Source organism: Prionailurus viverrinus, chromosome E3 (genome assembly GCF_022837055.1).
Source record: "Prionailurus viverrinus isolate Anna chromosome E3, UM_Priviv_1.0, whole genome shotgun sequence".
Taxonomy (NCBI): domain Eukaryota; kingdom Metazoa; phylum Chordata; class Mammalia; order Carnivora; family Felidae; genus Prionailurus; species Prionailurus viverrinus.
Genome location: NC_062576.1, coordinates 40,148,078 through 40,172,870, shown reverse-complemented (window position 1 = coordinate 40,172,870; position 24,793 = coordinate 40,148,078). Strand labels below are relative to the sequence as shown.

General features: G+C 64.0%; 2 protein-coding genes, 1 long non-coding RNA gene and 1 other non-coding gene across 11 annotated transcripts; 2 read left to right on the top strand and 2 right to left on the bottom strand.

Moving 5' to 3' along the window:
* The first annotated feature begins 467 nt into the window (after positions 1 to 467).
* RAB26 (RAB26, member RAS oncogene family) lies at positions 468 to 5,898 on the top strand. 4 transcript variants are annotated; one of them, XM_047839559.1, is made up of 9 exons: positions 468 to 802; positions 1,839 to 1,949; positions 3,749 to 3,790; positions 3,880 to 3,946; positions 4,151 to 4,203; positions 4,539 to 4,604; positions 4,709 to 4,765; positions 4,867 to 4,943; positions 5,039 to 5,898. In XM_047839559.1, the coding sequence occupies exons 1-9, from the start codon at positions 611 to 613 to the stop codon at positions 5,139 to 5,141; spliced, it is 768 nt and encodes a 255-aa protein (XP_047695515.1). In that variant the 5' UTR covers positions 468 to 610; the 3' UTR covers positions 5,142 to 5,898. The 4 variants fall into 4 exon arrangements, with proteins under 4 accessions (XP_047695515.1, XP_047695517.1, XP_047695518.1 ...); XM_047839561.1 differs by having other exon boundaries at positions 4,857 to 4,943; XM_047839560.1 differs by lacking the exon at positions 468 to 802 and adding an exon at positions 812 to 1,259.
* Positions 5,899 to 6,324: 426 nt separating this feature from the next.
* Positions 6,325 to 6,985, bottom strand: LOC125154601 (uncharacterized). Its single transcript, XR_007147849.1, has 2 exons — positions 6,676 to 6,985; positions 6,325 to 6,448 (listed from the first exon to the last, which is right to left on the bottom strand). It is a non-coding gene; the product is annotated as an uncharacterized LOC125154601 (long non-coding RNA).
* On the bottom strand, positions 6,553 to 6,635 carry LOC125154878 (small nucleolar RNA SNORD60). The gene has a single exon (XR_007147969.1). It is a non-coding gene; the product is annotated as a small nucleolar RNA SNORD60 (small nucleolar RNA).
* Positions 6,986 to 7,195: 210 nt separating the features above from the next.
* TRAF7 (TNF receptor associated factor 7) lies at positions 7,196 to 24,551 on the top strand. Of its 5 annotated transcripts, XM_047838805.1 has the most exons (22): positions 7,278 to 7,347; positions 12,423 to 12,630; positions 14,465 to 14,583; positions 14,821 to 14,878; positions 16,782 to 16,873; positions 18,531 to 18,647; positions 18,992 to 19,084; positions 19,222 to 19,255; positions 19,915 to 20,098; positions 20,187 to 20,321; positions 20,961 to 21,178; positions 21,253 to 21,326; positions 21,543 to 21,591; positions 21,671 to 21,798; positions 21,993 to 22,075; positions 22,747 to 22,786; positions 22,900 to 23,016; positions 23,103 to 23,225; positions 23,449 to 23,568; positions 23,659 to 23,790; positions 23,877 to 23,996; positions 24,168 to 24,551. In XM_047838805.1, exons 3-22 carry the CDS (start codon positions 14,503 to 14,505, stop codon positions 24,180 to 24,182), a joined length of 2,013 nt encoding a protein of 670 aa, XP_047694761.1. In that variant the 5' UTR covers positions 7,278 to 7,347; positions 12,423 to 12,630; positions 14,465 to 14,502; the 3' UTR covers positions 24,183 to 24,551. The 5 variants fall into 5 exon arrangements, with proteins under 5 accessions (XP_047694758.1, XP_047694761.1, XP_047694759.1 ...); XM_047838802.1 differs by lacking the exon at positions 12,423 to 12,630 and having other exon boundaries at positions 7,196 to 7,347; XM_047838803.1 differs by lacking the exon at positions 7,278 to 7,347 and having other exon boundaries at positions 11,477 to 12,630.
* The last annotated feature ends 242 nt before the right edge of the window (positions 24,552 to 24,793 follow it).

The window sequence follows — 24,793 nt, the reverse complement described above, 5'->3', positions numbered from 1 at the left end:
GAAGTGAGGGCGCAGCAGACCAGGTGGCATCTCCGGCTGAGAAGGGACAGACACCCAGGGTGTCCACCCCATGCAGTCCCACTGACTCAGCGCCCCCTTCTCGGGCAATCCTCTCGTCCCAGGCCCAGAGGCCGTCCAGTGAGGGTCACTGGGCAAGGAGCAGGGCGGGGGGGGGTGGTGTACAAGCGGGAAAACGACAGGATCCCGCCTCACCCAGACCCACCGCCTCACGGAGGTGGCCACGGAGTGAGGTCGCAGGGCCTGGGGCAGGGCGGGAGCTGCACGCACCGGGCGGACGCGAGCCCACCCGGAGCACCTATAGGGCAGTGCCCGCGCCTCGTGACCCCGCCCCAGGGCGGCCGGCTCATTTGCATGCCCCCGCCCCAGCGCGGCCATTGGCGGCGGCGTGGGGAGGCCGGGCCTGAGTGGCTGCGGGCTGTGGGGCGCGGGGGCGGGGCTGCGGGGAGCCTGGCGCCCGCGATGCCGCCGCCGTCGCCGCCGCCGCTGCTGCGGGACGGGTTCGGGTCCGTGTCGCGCTCGGCGGGCGCGGGCAGCAGAGCGGCCCGGGGCGCGGCGGCTGCAGCGGGAGCTCCCTGAGCGCCCGCCCGTCATGTCCAGGAAGAAGACCCCCAAGAGGAAGGGGGCCAGCGGGCCCGCTGCCTCCGCGCTGCCTGCGGCCGACGGGTCCCGGCCGGCGCGCCCAGGGACTGCACGCCCCGGCCCCCAGGCGCGGCCCAACGGACCCCCGCAGCCCGGCCGGCCCTCGCTTGGCGGCGGCGACTTCTACGACGTCGCCTTCAAGGTGAGCCGGCCCCCGCCCCAGGCGAGCGCAGCAGGTGGCGCTCCGCCGGAGCCGAGCCGGGAGAGGTCGGGGAGGGGATGCAGGGCCCCGCGGACCCTCGGCGGGCTCCCCGCCGGAGCGGCATCCAGCAGCTGGCACGGTGCATGGCATACACACACAGCCTTCAGACCCGGATTTCAGATACCCAACAGCTGGCAAGGTCTGCCCCCTAACGCCACAGCTGGCAGGGCTGGACAAAGGGTCCCAGACCTGGCAGGTGCTCCGTCCCGGGTCCCGAATGACACCGCCCCCGCCCCCGCCCCCGCGCGGGGGCCCAGTCTCACCATTTCCCATATGCTGCCTTCCGCACCCCCAGGGTCTGTGGGTCTTCTCTTTTTGGAGGACGGGGGAGATTAAGAAGAGGTTTGCCAGTTGGGTAGGGAGCACTAGAGCCTTCTTCAGCCCTCGCCAGGAGCCTGTGAATCGTGGAGGGGTTGTCAGGACTGTCTTTGGGTTTGGAGCCTTGGGCAGCAGGCTGGGGGAGGGGAGGAGGGGGGAGGCCTGACTGCCCCTCCTGCTCCACAGACCTGACCCAGGCCCCTCATCACACCAAGATCTGACCCCCATGTGGCAAATTCCTCCAGAGTCTTACTGGGATGGGAAGAAGCCCCTGGCACAGAGACCCCTGCAGGCCTTTCAGAAGGTCTCCAGCTACCAATCCCCACATGCTTTCCTTCCAGATCAAGCATGATGTCCAGGGTCTGGGGGTGGGTTGGGTAGGACCCTGGATGGAGGCAGCTGCCCCCACTCCTCACTGGTTGAATTGGGCCACTGTTCAAGAGGGGACAGAACCTTCTGGAGGTGGGAGCCTGGAGGTCTAGGCTGGCAGCCACCATAGCTGCTATGTCTCCCCCAAGTCCTGCCGAACCTGTGAGCCTGAGACCGGTTCCTCCACTCCCGGCCAGGCCAGCGCAGGGAAGGCCAGACACCCCTCTGGGTGGGCCAGCACCTTGGTCCCCTCTGTCCCTAACACCTCTGACCCTCCTGTTCGCCCCAGGTCATGCTGGTGGGGGACTCAGGCGTGGGGAAGACCTGCTTACTCGTGCGCTTCAAGGACGGGGCTTTCCTGGCAGGGACCTTCATCTCCACTGTGGGCATCGACTTCCGGGTGAGAGTGGAAGCTCACGTCCTAAGCACTGAGCTGGCCCAGCCATGCCCTGGGCCCCTGACACCAGCTCACCGGGCTCTCACAACACCCCTGGGCAGCTGGTTTCTCCGTTACCCCAGTGACACCAACAGGCTCATAGGGTGGAGCTCGAGCTCCTGTCTGGACCACCCGGCTCTCAGGGCCCAGGTGGTTGAGGTGGGATGCCTTACCCACCAAACTACACCTCCTGACCCCCTAAGGGTCCTGAAGACAGGTGAGGGCTGCATCTGACTGAAGCAGGGAGAGCACCCCTGTGCCTGGAGCTACCTTCTGTGCCTCAGGGTAGGTGGGCCGTGGTGCCTTCCCACCCCCCGGGTGATGGCTGACAGAGGACACTCAAGGCCCATGTTCACTTGGAGGGCGAACGTCACTGTCCTTCTGTACAGAGGTGCCAGGAAGCCTGCCAAAGGACCTAGGAAGACAGGTGGTGTGGAGCACGCACCCCCTCTGGGAGCAGGGGCGGGTCCCTGCCCTTGGGTGAGGAGGCTCACGGGAAATGCTGCCGCCTGGCTGCTGCCCCCTCTTCGAGAGCCCCCTCCCAGGCTGCCCCCAGCGGGAGGGGTGTCCTGGGGTTTTCTGGGGGGAAGGGAAGTGCCCCTGGACTTCAAATCTCTCTCATTTCCCCCCACCTGGCACCTTTAGCAGCCTGTGGAGTCAGCAGGCGACGTTGAGGGCTGCGGCCTTAGGCCTGGGGGGTGGCAGCATTCCAGCCCCACCTCAAGTCACCAGCCTAAATTCTTGCCTTGCCAAGGTGCTGGTGTGTTCTAGACAAATCCCAAATTTGCATTTTTTCTCACCCTTTAATTAGACCCAGTTGGTGGGAGGCTGGGAGGGAGGCCCATTCTGGGAACAGGAAAGGGGGCTCCTCCCAGTCTGGGGAGCCATGGGTTACCCTGCTTGAGGGTCCAGGTCCCCTCCAGTCTTCTGAGATGAAGTAAGGGTTCAGGTGCCAAAAGGGGGCAGCTCTGACCCTGGACAGATGGTCCTTGGCCTGTTTTGGACCCATCTCCCCCCTTCTCACCTCCCTCTTGGCTCTGGGGCAGGTGGCGAGGGAGGTGAGGCTGTTTGGTTCACACCCCTGTTCAGGGTGCCAGTGAAGGCAGGGTGTCCTTCCCAGCCCCCCCTTCCCCCCCCCCCCCCCCAGCCCAGCAGATGGCTGTGCCATTGGTTCCTTGGAGACCCAGAAGCACCCTGACAGCAGGAGCTTGGGGAAGAGGGGGGCGGTGGTGTTCCAGCTGCCAGGGGCCCCCACCCCCACCACAGCAGATGGGAACCGTGGGGTTGGGTCTTTCCCTGCCACTAGCCCTGCACCGGGAAGGTCCGGCTAGGAACCACTACCGGCCAGCAAACATTTAATGAGCACCCACCGTGTACCAGGCAGTTTCAGGCTCTGTGGTTACTGTGCTGGGACCCACCCTCAGGGGGCTGCTGGCTCTTAAACTAGGAAGCTGGCTATGGCTAGGCACAGGGGGAAGTGGGCAGCCAGGCTGGGCTGGACGGGTGCTGGCAGAGGGAAGGGAGTGGGGGGAAGCGGGAGCAACAGGACTCAGTGACTGACCAGGTGGGTGGTGTAAGTCACCTTCAAGGGCAGGGAGCTGGTGGAGTAGGTGCTGGGCCTCCAGGGTGGGAGTGGGCTACCAGGAGGGGCTCACCAGGGGGAGGTGCAGGAGGCACGGTGAGGGGGGATGCTGGGAGCTCCCCACCGGAGGGCAGCAGTGTTCTAGCTGTTGGTTGCTGGACTGGGCTGTTTGTTATTTCAGAACAAAGTTCTGGATGTGGATGGCATGAAGGTGAAGCTGCAGGTGAGTGGTGTGGGGAGCAGCGGGGGGACAGAGGGTTGAGGGTAGTGAACACCCAGGAGGAACTGGCGGCCCTGTGCCTGTCACTCCAGATCTGGGACACAGCTGGCCAGGAGCGGTTCCGGAGCGTCACCCACGCCTACTACCGCGATGCTCATGGTGAGCTTGTGGGTGGGGGATGCCAGTCCCGGGGAGTCAGAGGCTGTGCTCTCGCGGGTGTCAGGTTTCCCTGGCTTCTGCACGGAGGAGGGTGCCCTGGGCAGGAGCATGGCAGGAAGTGTGGAGGCTGTGATGCGTGTGGGTGTGGGTGACAGGAAGCTGTGGTGGGCCCTGGAGGTGTCCTCACTCGTCCTCTGCCCCCAGCACTGCTGCTGCTCTATGATGTCACCAACAAGGCCTCCTTTGACAATATCCAGGTCAGTGGTTTCCTTCCTGGTGGTGGTGGCAGGAACAGGCCGTGATGGCATTAGGGTCCCAGGGGGCTAAGGACCCTACCGACGGCAGGGAGACAGCCCCTCTGGTGGCTCAGGTGGAGTGTGAGCTGAAGGGAGTCTGAGGACCTTCCAGCTCTGTCAGTCCAACACCTTGGGTAAGGTGCTTGTCGAGGGTGCCTCAACAGGACCCAGGGACCTCGATTTCTGGGCCTTCCTATTAGCCAGAGCCCAACAGGCACCCCAAGCCATGAGGCCTGGAGGGGCAAGGGGCGAGCAGAGTGCCAGCCTCCAGCCTGGTCTCAGCTTTTCCCCCACAGGCCTGGCTGACGGAGATCCAGGATTACGCCCAACATGACGTGGTGCTCATGCTGCTGGGGAACAAGGTGGGCACCCCAGCCCATCCTCTCCACCGTGGCTCTGTATGGGGGCAGGGGTGGTAGGGTAAGCCCTGGGCCAGCTCTCACCAAGACCCACCCCCCCCGGCCAGGTGGACTCCGCCCAGGAGCGTGTGGTGAAAAGGGAGGATGGGGAGAAGTTGGCTAAGGTGAGCCGGGGTGGGGTGGGTGTCCGGGGAGCGTCCCTGGGGTTGCAGGGCCTGGGCTATCTCCACCAGGCTGCCACCTGGCTGGCAGCAGCTGTTTGCAGGAGTACGGGCTGCCCTTCATGGAGACCAGCGCCAAGACAGGCCTCAACGTAGACTTGGCCTTCACAGCCGTAGCAAAGTAAGTGCTGGTAGTCATCAGGAAGATCCTCCAGACCCAGAGTCTGAATCTCTGTTGGTGGAGGAAGCTGTCCCATGGTCCCCTCTGCCCCACAGGGAGTTGAAGCAGCGCTCCATGAAGGTCCCCAGTGAGCCTCGCTTCCGGCTGCACGACTACGTGAAGAGGGAGGGCCGAGGGGCCTCCTGCTGCAGACCCTGAACCTGACTGGGCACTGCCACTGCACATCCTCTGGGAGGCCCCTGCAAGGCTGGACAGAGGGTCACCTGGCAGTCAACTCGAGGGCGGCCGTTTCTGGGACTCCTAGACAGAGCCTCGTCTTTCCCTAGAGCCTCAGTTCCAACAGGCTTCATGGAGCCAGTGGGTCTGCAGCCCCTGACTCAGGGCCTTGCCCCCAAGGCCTTGATGGAGAAGCAACGGCCTCCCGTACAGGAGACACCCCACAATGTAAAGCCCACGCGGGGAGCCTGGTCTTGCTGCCACGGCACTCTGCTGCCCTCTCCTGGACGCGCCCGGCTTCAAGGCTGGACCCCGGTGCCAGCGCCACGTGTACAGTGCCTAACCCCTCAAAAGCCATGTCTTCAGCGGCACCCGCTGCCCAGGCAGGGAAAGGCCGGACTCCTGTCCGTGCCTGGGGCAGAGGGCTTCGCTGCACATCCAATCATGCATCTGTGCCCCAAGGACCAAAGCTGCCAGCCCACACACTCAGAGACTCTGGTTCAAACATCAGCAGGGTCTTCCTCTCGTGTTGCCTGGAGGACGCCAAGTTTGCGGCTTTCTAATACACGAACGGCATGTGGGAAATCAGAAACCGTCAGGGAAACTAGAACTGCCAGCCCAGCTGAGGCCTGTGCAGAGTGAGGTCAAGCCAGGAGTCTGGCAGTGTGCTCCAGCTCATAGGTCTTTAGGTTAAGAGTCTTTGTTTTCAGTTCTGGTGAATAAAGTTGTGTTTTCTGGACTGCCGGTCTCTTCTGTTACAAGAAATCCCCTTCTTTGCGCCCTCGGCAAAGTACGGGTTGAAGACAACGCTAAGAGGGTAGTACCCTCAACTAGGGCTGCTGTCTAGGGAGCACGGGGAACCTAGGTGGTTGGGTGGTTGATGCCCACTTCCCTCTGCAAGACCCAACGAAACAGAAAACAGTGCTCTGTGGCCGGTGAGGAGGAAGAGTTCCTCACCTGCTTAAGACAAAGACCCCTGCTCCGCCCCAGGATTTCTGCTCTTACAGGCAAAAAAACCGAGAAGGCATCCCAATAGTTGAAAGGTCACCGTGTGAACATCCATCTTTCTCTACCCTTTCCCAAGACTGCCACGGAACGAGCCAGTCCTCCCGCGGAGTCCTCTGGGGAGCAAACGCGTGTGAAAATAAAGACACTTGCGCTCCCATCAACTCACCACCTCTGCTTTATTGTTAAGCGCCGCAGATACGGACGTGGACTCCCGCCTTACCACCAGGCCCCGGGCTGACGTTCATTTACGTCCACGGTCTCCAACCACGTCACCGACCGCCCTAAAAGTCAGACACACAGAGCCGAAATGTAGACAGAAGCCCGCTACCCCGATTTTTTGGAGATGTTTTCACACCAGCCCCTCCTGTCAAGGGGGCGCACCCTGAAGCCTCAGACTGGCAAAATAATCAGACTGCACATGCAGTTTTCATACGAGGTGTCAGAAACGAAAGCAATTCATCACAGGCTCCAAGCTGCATAGGGGAAACCAAGCCCGGCCCAGGCTTACCTGCGGAGAGAAGTCGGTCTGGAGTCGCACCTTCCCAACAGAACGGGACCGGTTGCGGGGGGGGGGGGGGGGAGGCGGGCGGAGCAAGGAACGCGTACAACGCTGAAGACAGAGGCGGAGCCCCGGCGGATGATGGCCCTGGAGGACCCCTCAGCCCCATTCGGGGCCCAGATCCTCCCCTAACGTGGACTCGCAGCGACCGCACAGACAAAATGCCCACGGCCGCCACTGGATTCCCAAAAGAAAGCACGCGCCCGAGGCTGAAGCTTTTATAGAAAGTGTCCCACCTCTGCGATTGGGCAATCATGCCGGAAGTACCCGCCCCCGGTCTCCTGAACCAGACTCGCGAAGCTTCTCCCTTTAGCAGAGGCCTTGGAACTTAACTGTGAGCGACAGATGCACAGAACCAATCAGACTCCGACCTGCAACATAGAGTGATTCTGAAGCTGCCAATCCAGCCCCGCGACGTCGGAGCCGCCGGAATTCGTAGTTTCTGGAGAGCCGCGCGTGAGGCGGGGACCCAGGCATTGAGAGACGGGGAACTACAAGTCCCGGCGGGCGTAGCGCCTCAGCGCTTCCGGCTCGCGCGTCCGGTCTGTCTCCCGGCCAGCGGCCGCGGGGGCACGATGAAGCGGGAGGGTATCGCTGCCGCTCCCGGGCGGCCGCGGGCGGGTGAGTGTCCGCGCGGCGCGCCCGGCCCGGGGCTCGCGCCTCGGGGCCGCGCGGTAGGCGCTTCGGGGTCCGCGGAGGCGTCGGGCCTGGGGGGGCGGGGCCGACACGGGCCGGGGTCTCGGCGTCTGTCCGTCGCTTGCCCCATTGCCCCATTCTCCCCTTCTTTATTCATTCGTTCTTCTTGCGTTCGTTGAGCGCCGCCGGGGTCCCAGTTCTCGTAGGCTCTTCTGCAGCTTTTCTCAGCCCGGCCGCTGTTGACACTTCTCGCCGATCCTTCTCTGCTGTGCTTTGTAGGATGTTGAGTAGCATCCCTGGTCCCCACCCATTAGATGCCAGTAACCTCTCCCACCCCCACGTCTTGACAACCCAAAATGCCTGCAGACACCGCCAAACGTCTCCTGGGGGACAAAATCCTCCCCCAACCCCACACACCCCGGCTTGAGAACCGGCCATCTAGAGCGGGGAGGGATTGACAGTACACACAGAATCCTAAAGAGTTGTGATAGGTGCTATGAGAGAAACAGGGCGCTGAGAAAGAGTACGGGGCGCTCTCGAGTGGCTTGGGGAGGGGGGAGGTGCCTACAGCAAGCAGCTTGTCTTGGGAAGTTGCTGGAAGAGCATGCCAGGCAGAGGGAGCAAGGTGTGCAAAGGCCCAGAGCAAGAAAGGGCTTGGTGCGCCAGTGAGTGCTGGCAGAGGGGTGAGAGGCCTAGTCCACGGGGCCACACCAGAGTGCATGGTGGAGGGATTGTATTGTGCTTGCAAGGAAGGCTGTTGGAGGATTCGAGCACAGGAGAGCCAGCATCAGATCCAAGGCCGGTAAAGAGCCCCTGGTTGTGTGTAGAGGGGGTGGGAGACGAGGCTGTCTGGCCGTTCTGGCCTCGTTGCCTTGAACAAGTCCAGGGCATTCAGCTGGAGCCGAGGCTGCTATTGTGCTGGATCCCACCCTGCTTTGGCAGGACAGGGGTGGAGGGTAGGGCTGGGGATTCCACCCTGCTTTGCTGCCTCCCTTGCCTAGAGCTCCAAGCTGCCCAGACTGTTCACCCTTCTCCCCATCCCTCACACCCCTTCCTGTGCACACACAGGCCCCCTCTCCTGAGGGCTGCCCACCCCTTGGCCTTTGCCAAGCATGTGACCTCCCTCTTCCTCATTCCTTCTCTTTGGGCCTCTCCCTTCCCACACCCCTTCCCCGCAAGCCTGTGCGGCAGGCAGGCACTACCTCTCTGTCATACATCCCTACTTGCATTGCTCTGGGCATTCACGTTTCTCCGGAATCCCTGGTCTCTGTGTGTCAAGGTTCCTGCATGTTATAGCTGCACTAGCCCCAGGAAGCCAGAAGCTCCTTCTGGGGGGAAGCAGGGATCCTGGCAACCTGGCTGAGGGAGGTAACCAGCTGGGAAGGAGGGGATGTCTTCCTTCCTGAGGGCTCCCTGTGGAGCAACCCCCACTGTGGCTGTGTGTCACACACAATATTTCTGGAAATGAATGGGAAAGATCAGAGTCTGAAGCACTGACTTTGCTGGGACAGGAACCCACAGAAAAGGGTCTTTGGCAGCTCGAATGGGGCTTACTAATACTCCCGAGCCTGTCTACCTCTCCTACCAGGCCCCCTAGCTTCTCAAGGTCAGACTCATGTTCAGCCGTCACCACGTGCCCTCTCACCCTCACAGGGACTGGCATGCAGTGGGTGTGAACCTTGGCCGGCCGGCCGGCCGGCTGTGAAATCAGAGAGTTTGGGAAACGGGAGAGATGTGGTTGAAGGGCCTGACCTGTATGGACGGCTCCAGGCGGCCTGGGCTCCGCGGTGTGGTGCTCCTCGGCACGGCTTGGTGTGCGGCTGGCTTTGGTGCACCATGGGCTCCTCGGTTTGCTGGCACAACAGGGCTTTGGTTGGCCGCGGTGTGACCCCTTGTGGGCTCTAAGTCCTGGGGTGGCCTCCCGGCCTCTACTCTTGACTCTCGAAGAGGGGCTGCTGTCAGTGGAGCCCTCACTGTTGCCCTGCCTTTCGCAGCTCCTTTCAGATGGGAGTACATCCACTCTGTTTAATGAGTGAGAAATCTGAGGCCCTGGAGGGCAAGCGGCTTGCCCAAAGTCACGCAGCTGTTACGTGGCAGAGGCGGGATTTGAACCCAGGTCTGAGTCCTGCATTTGTGGCCTGACCGTCATGCTGTCCATAAGGAACACTTGGAGGGGTCGATATAAGCACATAAGTGAAGTGTGCCCGCATATGCCCAGCCTTGGGAGGGGTCAGCAGGACATAACTTGCTCCGAACCTGGGTCCCCATTGGCCTGACCTTGCTGTTGAGTCGGCTCCTAGGACTTTACTGGGCCATCTGGCTGGCTTATGCAGGAGGTACCCTCGTAGAGGGGCCCGAACCCCTCAGCTTTCAGTAGATGCCCCAGGGCGTCCCCGGTGTGCTGGCCCTTCCACAGAAGAAATTTGGTTGCTCCTTGGAGGGACATGGGTCAGGTGGGGCAGAGGAGGGAGAAAGTGGTCCTGGAGTCCAGTGCTGAGGTCACATGAAGACCTGGTACTCGGCTATCCCCTGGGGAAGGAGCAGCCTCACGGAATCCGGGACTGAAGGAATGTGCCAGAAAGACTGTAGTACCACAGCCTGGGCTGAAACGGCATGGAATGGACAGTGGAGCAGGCTGGTGCATGTCTGCATGTCCAGGCGGGGCTCCCGGCTGGGACTTTGTGCACACTCCCCAAGCTTCTGTAGGGAACCAAGAAAGAGGAAGTCAGGGAGGCGGAAATAGCCAGGGCGGCCTGGAGGTGTAGCCCGGGTCCGAGGTGTCCCTGGGCTCTTGGGCAGAGGCCCAGGACCTGTCTCCACAAGTTTAGACTCACTGATTTTTTTTTTCTTAAGTTTGATTTATTTAAGTAATCTCTCCACCCTACGTGGGGCTCGAACTCTCGACCACAAGATCAAGAGTTGCGCGCCCTTCCAACTAAGCCAGCCGGCTGACCTTAGACTCACTGATTTAAGACAGCCTGGGACTTGCTTCCCCCTTGTGCCTCTGCAGCCTGGGTTGGCCCAGACGCTGAGTTGGAGGAAGGGTGTGGGCAGGTAAAAGTGGCCCCTACGGCTAGGTGCTCAGAGAGGAGGCCAAACACCACCTTTTTCCAGAATACTCTCTCCCTGCTCTGGATCTGGGCAGCCCCTTCCTCTGGGAAGCTCTCTAGGAGCCCCCCAGGCTGTTTCAGGTGTACACCTCCCTCCAGCAGAGGGACCCACGGGTGCTGGAGAGGCTGGGTGGGGAGTGCCTTGGGGCACTCTCACAGCCTTGGGGAGAGGAGGCCACAACGGGTGTCCAGTCTGGCAACCTTGAGGCCACCCTTTAGGAACCGTGGGCACAGAGGGAAGGATGGAAGGTGAGGGCAGAGTCCAGGGCTGGGTGCTCGGAGGGAAGGGGGGCCGGGCAGGCCTCAAACCTGGGCCTGCTGAGGTGCTTAGGGGGGGCCCTGACATCACACCGTGCCTATCTGGGATGGAAAAGACGTGCTAAGGGGACATCAGGGAACTGCTGGGAGAGGTGTATATGGCTTTGCTATGGCAACCCAGCCTGTTTCTATAGGATTTGGCAGTCCTGCGTGGGCTTGGGCCAGGGGGCCAGCGGGGGCTGACCCAGGGGCTGGGTGGCCCATGGGTGATACCAGGGGCTGCATCTGGAGCTCTGGCTGCAGTCTGGTGGCCACCCACAGCTCTGTGCCAGGCAGGGCTGAGGTGTCCTGGCCACCCATGCTCACCCTGGGGCAGTCACCACTAAATGTGTGGCCTGATGGTGCTTCCAGGGCCAGCCTACCCCCATTGCTGGCTCAGCACATGCTGCTGAGGGGACCCCACCACACCCACTCCTCGAAGAACCTGCTTCTGGCCATCCCACTGTCGTCCCCCCCCTCCCCCGTCACAGTCCAGCATTTACAGCCTACACTACCCATTCTGCTGGCTGCCAGCCACAGGGACCACAGTGGGGGATCTTTGTCCCACATTCCCAAGGGTGAGCCTAGCAGACCCCATTGGCCTCCCTCCAGGGGGTGGGGGTGGGGAGGGGTTCCCAAGGGAGCTGGCCTGCTCTCTGGTGTAGGCTGCCCAGAGAACGGGGCTGGTGGGGGGCTTTCCTGAAGAGGGGCTGGGGCATTATAGGTGGATCTTCGTTCCCTTGTCGGGCAAGGAGTGTGCCCCAGGGGCCCTTTGGACATGGACTTGGGTGGACAGAGATCCCTGGGCCTTGACCCTAGGCTCAAGCAGGGGAGCTGGTTTTGCACTGACCCCGGGCACCTTGGGTACCACTCTCCCACCAGCCTCACCTGAGGCCCCATCTCCAGCAGGACGTGCGTCTGGTCTTTTCTCTTTAAGAGATACGGTCCTTGTGTCCCTTGCCTGGGCTCTGCGGAGGCACCTGGAGCAGGCAGGGTGGGGGGACTCAGCTGGGGAGGGAAGGGGAGCTGTGCCTGGCAGGCTCAGCCCATAGCTTTTCCCAGTATGGGAGTGTCCGGTCGTCTAGCTGACAACTCCCTGTCCGCCTGCATACAGGCCTGGTGCGGGGTGGCGAGGAGGCTTACCCCTGGGGGGCGGGGGCATACCCCACCCCGGACAGCTGGGCCCAGCGGGGTGGGGGGGCATACGCAGCTGTGCTGTTGTTTCTGGGGTTTGGGCCCACAGAGCTGGGAGACACCGGCGAAGACTTATTGCAAAATGCAGCCCCTGGGGGAGCGGGGCTGAAGGCTCAGGGCATCTTGCTCAATTCCAGGATGCTTAGTTAGGGTAGGGTCTGATCGTTGTGATCTGGGGGTGCACAGCTGGGGGAGGCGGTGGCTGCAGCCCAGCAACCCCCCCTCCCCCCGCCTCGGGTCCCTGGCTGGGAGTGCAGGCCAAACCATGTAAATGGGGAAGCAGTTACTTCCCTCCTTCCCTGGCTCCACTCTGCTCTCTGGCCAGTCTGTACATCTCCCCCCCACCCCCACCCCGCCCCCGGGTTGTGTGTCTGCCGGCCTGGCCGCTATTGGCTGTCGGGGGACTTTCCAGCCGATTTGCATGTTGCCCTGCGTGCCTTTCTGTTTACTTCACTTCAGAGTGAGGGAGAGCCAGACGCCTGCTCCCTCAGACTGAGCAGCAGGCACACAGGCCCCACGGGGGCTGGCGTGCTGGCCGCCGTCCTGGGGGGAGTCCCTGCTGGGGTCCCGGCTGCCTGGACCACGGGAGCCGCTCGCTGGAGCCGGCCGCTGGCCGCTGGGCCTCGGGAGCTTGCAGCAGAGGGAGCAGATGAATTGTAAAATCCAGGTCAGTGTGGGCCGGCCGCCTCCCCGTGACCCACCCCCAGCCTCCTCCTGGCACGCCCCATGGTGCCGAGGCGGGAGCCGACCTCGGGTTTCCCAAAAGGTGAGTCCTGGAGCTCCTATGTCGCCCCAGCCGGGGTATCCTTGCTGCAAGCAGGGTGGCCCCAGGATTTCCTGCTTAGCGTGGAGACCAGCAGCGGCAGCGGAGGTGGGGCTTCCGGACCCACCACAGCCACACCTCCACCAAGGGCCTGGTACTGCCCACTCTCGGGAGTCCCTGCCTCTCCCCCATGAGGACAAGCCACCGGAGAGCCTGGTCTGGGACTTAACCGCCAAGTCTCTTGAGTCACAGCAGGGGGAGTGATGGGCAGGAGGGGGAGGCTTTGGCCAACATCTTGGGATCCCCCCATCCCCTGGTCTACCTGGACCCCCAGGGCGCTGAGAGCATCGGTGGCGGTGCCTTGTGGCAGGGCCAAGTGTGGGGACTGACAGCCACCGCACCGAGGCCCGAGTCTAGAAGACTGGGGGCGGGGGGGCGGGGGCATTGCAGGTGGTATTCAAAGGGGCAGGTGGGAGAGAAGATGGGGGAGCTGTGACAGCTCAGCAGCGCAGCATGGGAACACACGGCTCGGCAGCCAGCCCCTCCCCGTAGACCCCTAGGTTGGGTTGCAGGACCACCGAGTGGCTGTGGCGTGTGTGAGGCAGACACGGCCAGATGGCTCAGCAGCCCCTCCACCCGGAGCCCCCTCCTCAGTCGTGGGGGGCCTTCACAGCACAGAGTGGGCCCCAGCCTGCATGTGCCCTTGTGCCCCACGAGAGCGGGACGTGCCGGCCTCCCCCGGAGTTCCTGACACTCATTCTGCTGGCCCGGCGTAGCAGCAGGTGATGAGCCCGCGCTGTGGCCTCCCAGGGGTCTCCTGGGGAGAGAGCTCACATGTGCTCCTCCTCGCGGGGAGCCTGGCTTAAAGCTGGGGCCTCGAGGCTACAGCTGACTCCAGAGGGGAGATAGACGCTGCTGTGGACGCTGACCCCAGGAGGGCCCCTGCAAAGGTGGGCGTCGCCCTGGCAGTGGGGTGGCTTCCCCAGGCTATCCACGATCGTGGCTGCAGGCTGGTCCCCTTTCCTCTCTAATGGCCAGACCCCTTGTCTTGGGTGGAGTGGGGTGGGGGGAGTAATTCTTGCAGGCCCAGGATGATACCCACTGTGCCTTCTCCCCACCACCTCAGCCTGTGAGTCCTGAGTCGACAGTTGGACCTGCACAAGGTCTGGGATCAGGACTCTCATCTCCTCCCCCTGTCCCAAAGGCGCTTTATCTGCGTGATGAGCCTCTGAGAGGCTGGGCCCCAGGTACATCACCGACAGGTCGTCTGGGGTGTGGCCAGCGTCCTTCCATCCTGCAGACCGGGACTGTCCTACCTGGTAGGAAGCAGGCACACGGCTTGATCCCGCCCCGGGTGCCACACCACGGCCCAGTCTTGGCTCCAGGGACACTTGCCCTCAGACCCAGAGGTTCGGGCAGAGCACAGTGGGGGCTTCCGCCTCTGGGGCAGAGCTGGTGACGTTTCCAAAAGCCTGAGCCTTGAAGGAAGGTAAAGCTGAGTGACAGCTGCCTGCCTGCCCCCAGGGCCTCCTCCCTTCCTTGGGCCTGTGCACACCTGGGATGGGAGGAGGGAAAGAGACTTTGCCCGCATGGACCCACCCTTGTTGGCACTGGTGGTGGAGAGGCCAAAGTGTGCCTGGAGTGGACCAGCCAGAGCAGGCCTGGCCGCATGGGTCAGCGCCGGCCAATCTGACGAGTCCGGGCCACTGTCCCCACCACCGTTGTGCTCCCCCCTCAGGAGACGCTGCCCGCGGACCCTAGATGCCTCTCTAGAGCATGAGCTCGGGCAAGAGCGCCCGCTACAACCGCTTCTCCGGGGGGCCCGCCAACCTTCCCACTGCCGACGTCACCGCCGGGGTAAGCGGGAACCTCACGGGGAAGGGTCTCCCCCTCGTGCCCACCTCGTGTGCCGGGGTCCCCGCAGAGCCTCCAGAGCAGTCCCCTCCCTACGTGGAGGGCCTGTGCCGCGTGTGTCCGCGTGAGCTCACGCACGCACGTGACCATGGTGCTATGAAAGCGCATCGGTGCCCGTCCACGTGTGTGTACACATCCTCGCTGGGGGTCGATGCCAAGTCTCATCTGTTCTCTGTCCAGACCAGAATGGAAACGACCTTCGGGCCTGCCTTTTCGGCCGTCACCACCATCACAAAAGGTGAGCCAGCCTGTGAGCCCAGGCCAGGGCAGGTTGGGCAGAATCTGGGCGTCCCTTACTCCCACTGGGGTCTGCGGGCACGTCCTGGTGGGGCAGGAGGGGGCATCGGTGTCGGCCCTAGGCTGCCTGCCGCCCGCCCCCCCCCCCCCCCCCCCGCCTCTGCTGCCGCATCCTTCTCCTCCCCCCACAACCCTGGGCATCCCAGCACCTCCGTCCCGGGGCCTCACCCGTTACCTCTGGGGAGGGCTGCCCCACCTTCCCTGTCCCTCGTCCTAGCATCCTCTGGTTCATCCCCGCCCTGGGCTTCTAGCAGCCTCCGGGAGGTCGGGACTGGGGGCCACGCTGGACACGTGTGGGTGGTAAGAAGTACTCTCGGTGTCCTTTCTCCAGACTGGTTCCAGCCCGGGGCCGTGTGTTCGAGGAGGTTGTGAGGGGCTAACAGCCCGGGGCACTACCTCCTTCCCTGAGTCATGAGGGTGTGTTGCCTCTCTTGTCAGGGCTGGGGGTTCAGGGATGGACTTTGTTCCTTTGCCTTTTTGGTACTCTGCTCCTCGTAGGTGAAGCCGATTTTTAATTGCTTTTCCGGGGTTCCCTCTCGAAGCACTCAGCAGTGAGGCCACAGGACCACTGTGTGCACATGCTCCCACTGGCCCCTCTGCCCCAGCGTGGCTCAATCAGATGCTCCAAAAGTGCCCCTTTTCCTTCTTAGATGTTCTGTCCTGAGAAAAAATAAACAAACGTCTCCCCAATACAAGCACCCAGGTCACTGTTCCTCAATGTCTCATTTGCTCTTAGAAGCTGCAGGGGCCCCCGTCACGGCAGTCCCGCGCTCCTGGTGCAGACAGTGATGGGAGTCTGTCTCCCTCTCGCCCTACCCAGCAACCCCATCGGTGGCAGGGATGGGTCAGGACTGGGTATGAACAGTCACCTCACCTGACCCCTCTCACAGATAGGGAAACTGAGGCCCAGTGACAGGGGAGCTGCTTAAAGCCCGACTCATGAAACCATGCCTTTGGGGCTGGTTGTGATGTCTGGGTTTGGGTGGGCCTGAGGCCGGTGGTGGCCACTCCAGGGCTTCTGGCTTCCCCATGGACTCCTGACCAACACCTTCCCTGGAGTGGGCTGAGAAGGCCCGAGGGTGGTTCCAGGTTCTGGCCAGGGGAACAGCTGGGAGACAAGCAGACCCAAACAGCGGGCTGCCTGTCAGTCCCCACCACACACCGGCCCGGGGGCCTCAGGCCTCTGTCCCTGTCTCCTCCTCTGGGCACTGAGGACATCAGAGGACCCGCCCACTGGTAGGGTTACCTTGAGGGCCAAGCAAGATGACATCCCACCTCATGCCAGGCAACCTCCAGATTAATCACTCAGCTGGGCACAGGGCAGCCCCAGGGTCAGACCGCTGGCACCTTGTAGAGTCAGAGAGATGATCCCTCCACCCCACCTTCAGCCTGCCTTGGGAGCGTGACTGTCGGGGGCTCCGGAGCTCCAGGCACAGAGGATAGGCCCTGGAGACCACCTGAGCCGGGCTGGCCCCAGGCTGTGCCCTCCCTCCCCGCCTGCCTGGCCCTGGAGGGGGCTGAGGATGCAGGGCCAGTGCGGGGCTTGCCGGGGGCTCAGGCCAGCTTGCGTTCTGGCCCTTGTCCTGCTCAGGCCCCTGACAGGGGCAGGGTGGCTCCCAGCTGCCCACGAGCCCAGCCCCAGCCAAGTGGCCCTCAGATCAAGAAGGAGGACACGGGAGAGGGTGGGGGGCAAGGAGACTTCCCGGAGGGGATTAGCCCCCTGTCTGGCCCAGCCCCTGCCCCCACCGGGCCCGTCCCTCCAGGGAGCCCACTTCCCGCCACGGGGGGCCAGCCACGCCCCTCCGGATCACACTCGTGGCAACCGCACCCTCTCTTCTTGGCAGCCGACGGGACCAGCACGTACAAACAGCACCGCAGGACACCGTCTTCTTCTAGCACCCTCGCCTACTCACCGCGGGACGAGGAGGATAGCATGGTAGGTCTGTGCCGTGGTCACGGCCTCCGGCCATGCCGTCCTTCCCCAGGGCCAGGTCCCAGGGGTAGCTGAAGGGGAGGCTCCACCTCCAGGCACGCCCTGAGCTGCGGTCTGCAGGCTACGGTGGGCTGGTGAGACAGAGGGCTGGTATGTCCGGGCGTCGTGAGGCCTAAGCGCCCGTGGCAGGACTTTGTGGAGGCGAAGGAGCAGTGGGGCCGCAGGGTGCAGAGCCTGCGAGCTGGGGCGAAGCGCACTCAGCTCCGTCTTGAAGGCCATGGGAGCCACAGAAGGTTCAGGCGTGTGGGTCACAGATCACGTTTCCGTTTTGAAAGTTGTCTGCTACTGAGTAGAGGACTGGAGGGTGGGCTGGTGGGTGGAGGCGGGACCCCTGAGCAGGTGGCTGGAAGGAGGACGGCCGGAGCTGGGGGACAATAACGGGCCTGCTAGGGCTGCGCTGACAGGGAGAGCCAGAGAACCTCCTGCCGCTGGCTCTGCGGGGCGAGGAAGGGGCTGGGGTGGAGTCGAGGCTGGCTGTCAGGGCCCAGGCTGTGTGGCCAGGGTCACAGTGGCTGTCCCCTGCCTGCCTGGCCACTGGACCGTGTCGCTGGGCTCTGGGCCTGTCGGAAGCGAGGGGCTGCCCTGGCCGAGGGGGTGGCTCGGGCCCTCCTGCCGCTCACCTCTGCAGAGCCTCGCTCTCTGCTTCCCCTTGTGGATTCTCGGGATTCTCGCCAGTGTGGTGGCCCCACGGACTCCAGCTGGTTCTCCTGTCCTCCCAGCCTCCAGGACCCAAGTCTTCTCATGCTGGGCTGCTAGGCCTTCGTTTCCTATTTAATACTAAGGGAAACAGTGTTTTTTTTAATTACTTGAGTGCGCTGTGTGCCAGGCGCTACACTAGGGCTTCTCTAAGCACAAAGCAGGCACCTTGCGCCCCACTCCCTGGCTCCGCCTGCCTCGGCCTCCGTGACCTCTGACTCACCCATGGCTGCCCGGGAGGGGATTTTCCCCAGAGTGGCCGGGACCAGGAGGAAGCCCGTGGGCTGGGTGGGGAGCAGTGGCTCTTACAGGATCTTTACTGGGGGGTTCTAGGCCAAGGCGGGGGGGAGGGGACGGTTTCCCCACCCAGGCTCCCCCAGATCCTCATCTTCCGTGACTCAGGCAGAGGCAGGCACCCACGGCTCTTCCTCCCTCTGAGAATCTTGGCCAGGGTTCAGTGGGGAGGTCCCTGCCTTCCCTGGGAGCCTCAGTGGCCCGGCCCCGTGTCCCCAGCCAGGGAAGCCAGACGGGCAGCCAAACCCAAGGGGACGTGGAGCCCCCAGCCTCTGCCGGCCTTCCCTTCCTCTGGCAGTCCGGGCGTGGAGGCCGGCCCGGGACTGGCTGATGGAGGTGCCCCGTGTGCAGCCCACATTCCCTCACGGGAAGCAGGAAGCAGGCCAGGCGAGCGTGTCCTTCTGGAATTGAATAGCAGGAAGTCTCTCCATTTACACAAAGAAAGCTGGCAGACGTGAGCGGGTGGCCCAGCCACAGGGCCGGGACCGCTGGGCCGGCGGGGGGCCCGGGCGCCCCATCGGCTCCCTGGGCACAGGCGGCGGCTCTGCGGGGTGAGGGGGCCCCGGCCTCCCCACCGGCTGACGGGCCCGCCTGTCCCTGTGCGCCGCAGCCCCCCATCAGCACCCCACGCCGCTCCGACTCGGCCATCTCTGTCCGCTCCCTGCACTCAGAGTCCAGCATGTCCCTGCGCTCCACGTTCTCGCTGCCCGAGGAGGAGGAGGAGCCGGTAGGTGTGTCCGCCCAGCAGGCGGCCCCTCGAGGGGCGGGAAGGTCTGGCCTACGCCCCCCCCCCCCCCACTCCCCGGGCACCTCTTCCCGTGGGCTACTCAGGGTCCAGCTTTGGGAAGTGAGGGCGGCGCCCGTGTGGGGTCTTCGAGTCTCCATCACCGCTAGAGAAGCAGGTGCGCACGGCCAAGGGCGCGGCTGGAGGGGTCCTCCCTGCTTCGGTCCCCTCACGCTCAGGCCCGGCCCCAGGCCTCCGCGGCAGGCCCTTCTCGGCCGCTACCCGCCCCCGCCCCCCACCTCCGTCCGCGCCCCGGCCCCCCCTCACCCTGCCCTGCCCGGTTCTAGGAGCCCCTGGTGTTTGCTGAGCAGCCGTCGGTGAAGCTGTGCTGCCAGCTGTGCTGCAGCGTGTTCAAGGACCCCGTGATCACCACGTGCGGGGTGAGGCCGCCCCTCCCTTCCTGACACGTGCGCCACCACGGGGCCCGGCGTGGCCACCCAGGGGCTGCCCTCTTCGGTGGGCACGGGGTGGGGGCGACTCTGTGTCCATGCCCCAAGCCCACCCGTTGTCTCCACAGCACACTTTCTGCCGAAGATGCGCCTTGAAGTCAGGTAGGGCCCCCCCCCCTCCCCAGACCCCGGTCCGGCTGACCTCATTACCCTGCTTGGGAAGGGTCCCTCCGGAGAGGTCCCAGCCTAGGTCCAGCACTGATCATGCCCTTGGCACATGGTGGCTTCTCCCTAGCCCTGCCCCCAGCGTCTCTGCCACGGGGCGCTCAGGCCGGGCTCCGGACCTTGATGGGCGAAGTGGTGAGACCCACGTCTCGGGGCCTCCTGGCCTCAGCACCAGCTGTTTCCAGCAAGAGTGCCTTGGCCATCAGGGCCCCCCGCCTCACCCTCTCAGGCCTGGGCCCCCGGGCCCGGGGCTAGTTCCTCTCCAGGCTCTGCCCCAGCTCCCTCTGCCCTGTCCCAGACTCCTGAGTCAGCCCAGAGGCCTCCGGTCCCTCCTGCTCACCCAGTGGTCACCCTTGGTGGCCCAGCTGTGCCCCCATCCAGATTCAGGCATGGCAGCGGGGCAGGTAGATGGGTGCATCAGGGCCCAGAAAGAGGCTCGGTGCGGCCAGCCTGAGGAGCCCGTTCCGGGCCTGCCACACCGGGACTTACCAGGGAAGAGCCCGCCCCCAGCGCAGCCTGGTCGCAGCACGCAGAGCAGAGCTGCCGGGGCAGGGACAGCCAGGTGGACGGTGAGGTCAGCACGCCCTCCCCTCCAGAGAAGTGCCCCGTGGACCACGCCAAGCTGACGGTGGTGGTGAACAACATCGCGGTGGCCGAGCAGATCGGGGAGCTGTTCATCCACTGCAGGCACGGCTGCCGGGCAGCGGGGGCCGGGAAGCCTGCCGTCTTTGAGGTGGATCCCCGAGGGTGCCCTTTCACCATCAAGCTCAGCGCTCGGAAGTAAGTGCTGTCCTCGGCCCCCGCCCCCTACCCCTCCCAGGGGTGCTGAGAGCCGGTGCCTCTGGGGACTGACGCCCGCCTCCCAAAGGGACCACGAGGGCAGCTGTGACTACAGGCCTGTGCGGTGCCCCAACAACCCCAGCTGCCCGCCCCTCCTCAAGATGAACCTGGAGGCCCACCTCAAGGAGTGTGAGCACATCAAGTGTCCCCACTCCAAGTACGGGTGAGTGGGCGGGGGTGGGCATGTGGGCTGCCCCCGGCCGGTGGGCGGGCAGGGCAGGGGTGGCGGGGCCTCCGGGCTGGCATTCACAGTCCCTCCTTCAGCGAACCCTTGTTGAGATCTGCTTGTGTGCTGGGCGCTGGGGAGACAGCCAGGGTCCCGGGGAGACGGACCTTAGCGGGAGCCTCACCGTCAGCTATGTAATTACAAACTGAGGTACAGGTGCCGTGAAGGAGAGGCCTGAGCCCCACAGGAACGCAGAGGGGTCGGAGTGGTCGGCGAGCTGGGAGGTCAGGGAAGGGGGGGGGGGTCCCTGAGAACTGATGCATGTGTGGGTGTGAGCCAAAGACTAGCATGAGGGCTTCGGGCGGCTGGACCATCATGAGTGGGGTAGAGAGCAGGGGGCGGTGGGAGGGGGGAAGAGGCAGGAGCCGGGAGGCTGTCGAAGGGTGCGGAAGAGCCCTTAAGGAGCTTTGGGAGCAGAAGGACTAGATTTCCTCCCAAAGTGGCCTGATGAGTGCTGAGTGGGAGCAGGATGGACGGGGTGGGCAGCAGGTGGGAGGTGTGGGGAGGCATGGGGGGGGCAGGGGCAGTGCCTCACTGGGCAGGCAGGTGGGCAGGGCAGCCATCCTGCGTCTCCAGGTGCACATTCATCGGGAACCAGGACACGTATGAGACACACCTGGAGACCTGCCGCTTCGAGGGCCTGAAGGAGTTCCTGCAGCAGACGGACGACCGCTTCCACGAGATGCACGTGGCGCTGGCCCAGAAGGACCAGGAGATCGCCTTCCTGCGCTCCATGCTGGGCAAGCTCTCAGAGAAGATTGACCAGCTGGAGAAGAGCCTGGAGCTCAAGTTCGGTGAGGGCACGGCCCAGAAGGCAGGGGTGTGGCCTCTCCTCCCGGTCCCTGACACCCTCTTCCTTGCCACTCAGACGTCCTAGACGAAAACCAGAGCAAGCTCAGCGAGGACCTCATGGAGTTCCGGAGGGATGCGTCCATGTTGAACGTGAGCAGGAGGGGGCCACGTGCGGGGTGGGGGGTTGGGGGGGGTGGGGACGCAGGACCGGCCCTCGGCCTAGGCCCCAACAGGAGGCTTGCCCCGCTCCCCGCCACCCCGCTGTCAGGGTTCAGTGTCTGTGCTGGGGGAGGCGGCTGCTGCCGCGTGGGGGCAGGGGGACCGCGGACCCACAGCCAGCATGCCCTGTCCTCTTGGTCTTGGCAGGATGAGCTGTCCCACATCAATGCGCGGCTGAACACAGGCATCCTCGGATGTGAGTACGGGCCTGCCGCTGCCCCCTCTGCTGCCCCTGGGCGCCCCCAGGCCCTCACCAGCTCTTCCCGTCTCCGCAGCCTATGACCCACAACAGATCTTCAAGTGCAAAGGAACCTTTGTGGGCCACCAGGGACCCGTCTGGTGTCTGTGTGTCTACTCCATGGGGGACCTGCTCTTCAGTGGCTCCTCTGACAAGACCATCAAGGTGAGTGGGGTCTTGCCCAGGGAGGTGGTCTACAGCCTGGTGGCGGGGGGGCGGGGGGGGGGCAATGGGCACTGCCTGCCAAGCTGTGCCAGCTCTGGCCTGCCTGCGCCCACCTTCCCTCCACATTCCCACCATGCTGCCCCCTGGCGTTGGGCTGACCCTCCTGGGACCCAGCCTGATGGTGGCCTCTGCAGGTGTGGGATACGTGTACCACCTACAAGTGCCAGAAGACGCTAGAAGGCCACGACGGCATTGTGCTGGCGCTCTGTATCCAGGGGTGAGTGCGGGCATGCATGGTACCCACGTGGAGGCAGGGACGGGAGACGCCCTGCTCCCCCCACGGGCCACATGTGTCCTCAGCTGGCTATGTCTACCTCTCCTGCGGGGCACCCTCATCCTTGAGCAGGGCTGGATGGCTGGGTGGTGGCACGCAGGCCCCCACGTTCATAGTGTGTGGCCCCGGAGCTGGGGCGCCTCGGGGAGGTAGGAACTCAGCCGTCGCTCGGCTGGCCTGTAGCCAGAGCCTCAGGCACAGCTTGGGGACAGGACCACAGAGTAGCCTGCCCAGCTCCCCCCCTCGCCCGAGAAGGGTAGCCCCTCTCGACCTTCTCTCCTGTCTCGTGTCATGAGACTTCACGTTGTGGGCAGGAGAGGGAGAGACGTGCATTCCCGGAAAGCAGCAGCTTGGCCGTCGGCAGCGCTAACAGGGGTAGTTACCTCACAGCTTGCTGTCGGACGCTTGCCAGGCAGGCGGCGGGGTCAGGCTTCTACCCCCAAGGTTCCCTCGCCGGAACAGGAAGACGGAGGGCTGGGGGCAGCAGGAGGAACCCGGCCGAGCTGCCGGTTCCTGGTGGCTTCCCGGTGGCTGGTGCTCCCTTGGCCTGGCAAGGCCACACCAGCGAGGACAGTGGCTTCTCCTGCCCTGACCCCTTGGCTCCGCTCCCCCAGGTGCAAGCTCTACAGCGGCTCAGCGGACTGCACCATCATCGTGAGTGGGGCCGCGGCAGGTGGGTGGGAGGGGCCTGGGCCGCACCGGCTTCCGGGGGCCCCAGGCCCGCCGTGCCACCACGACCCGAGGCTTCCTGTCGTCCTTCCCGCCAGGTATGGGATATCCAGAACCTGCAGAAGGTGAACACGATCCGGGCCCACGACAACCCCGTGTGCACGCTGGTCTCCTCACACAACATGCTCTTCAGCGGCTCCCTGAAGGCCATCAAGGTCAGGCCGGCCTCGCGTGTGCACATGTGGGGCGGCGGGCTACCGGACCCCTGCGCCCCAGCCTGCATTCGTGGCCGTCCCCACAGGTCTGGGATATCGTGGGCACTGAACTGAAGCTGAAGAAGGAGCTCACGGGCCTCAACCACTGGGTGCGGGCGCTGGTGGCTGCCCAGAGCTACCTGTACAGCGGCTCCTACCAGACAATCAAGGTGCGTCCGCACACGCTTTGCGTGGGAAGACCCCTCACTAGGCTAGACCCCTGGGCTGGCACTGCCCAGGCCGGCCCCGGGGGCTCCGTCTGCCCTGCCCCCATGCCGCCGGGTTGGGGAGACCCTCACACACATCCTGGGTGACGAGCGGGCTGCTTAGCGTCCAGAGGCCCTGAGGGCAAGGTGCCGGGCCTGGGACCGACGGGCTCGAGCTTGTCCGTAGATCTGGGACATCCGGACCCTCGACTGCATCCACGTCCTGCAGACATCTGGCGGCAGCGTCTACTCTATCGCTGTGACGAATCACCACATTGTCTGTGGCACCTATGAGAACCTCATCCACGTAAGGGGGGCACCTAGGGGCAGGGCCTGCCTCCGGGGCGCTGTCCTCCCCGGAGCCTGTGGCTCTGACCTGCCTGGGCCATTCCTTCAGGTGTGGGACATTGAGTCCAAGGAACAGGTGCGGACCCTGACAGGCCACGTTGGCACTGTGTATGCCCTGGCGGTCATCTCAACGCCAGACCAGACCAAAGTCTTCAGCGCGTCCTATGACCGGTCTCTCAGGGTGCGTGCAGACCTAGTGATGGTGGGAGGTTCACGGTGGGCAGTTGGGCCCAGGTGGGCAGGCCCTCATGTCCCGTGTGCGCCCAGGTCTGGAGCATGGACAACATGATCTGCACGCAGACCCTGCTGCGTCACCAGGGCAGTGTGACTGCACTGGCCGTGTCCCGGGGCCGGCTCTTCTCGGGAGCTGTGGACAGCACTGTGAAGGTCAGTGCCTCGGCTCAGGCCTTCCAAAGGGGCTACGTGTGTGGAGCAGGGGGTGGGGGGCGAGGAGCTAGAAGCTTTGGGTCGGTGGCACCAGAGGGCAGGTGTGGATGGCAGGTGATGTTGGGGCGGCGTGGCCAGAGGGGCAGCTGAAACAGAGCCCTTTCTCTGCAGGTTTGGACTTGCTAACGGAATCCAGACCAGTCTTGGCTTCCTCTGGGACCTCCCTAGGCTTGTCCCAACCAGGCTGGCCACATGAGGGGTCTCAGGGGGCGCTCACTGCCTGCCCTGCGGGGACAGACCGACAGGTTCACCTGGCCAGGCAGTGCCCTCCCCACCCTGTGCCCGGCGAGCCTCCCTCTGCTTGGTCCTGTGATCGTCGCCACCAAGACAGTGCCCAGCCCCTCCCGCTGGGTGCCAGGTACGATGCTCGCCCGGCCCACCCTCCATCCCTGCCCCAGATGGACTGTGGGCCTTTTTACTCACCTTTTCTACTGTTTTTAGACTGTATATAGATTTGATTACTTCTTGATTGAAATAAAAGCTGCACAGACTGTGGCTGTGAGTGGGGATAGTCCTTGGGGTGACAGGCCACCCGGGAATGCTGTTGTGCTGGGGCACCAGCGGCCAGTGGGAGGGAGGCTGGGGAGGAGCCACAGAAGGGCTCCTGTCAGCTCCAGGATGTGGCCCTCTTGGTGACTTCTCTTCCCTGCCGGGAGCAAGCTAGACCCCCGTTCTCCCCAACACACGTCCCCAAGAAGTGAGCCAGGCAGCTCTGTTTTCTGCTGTTTATTGACAGC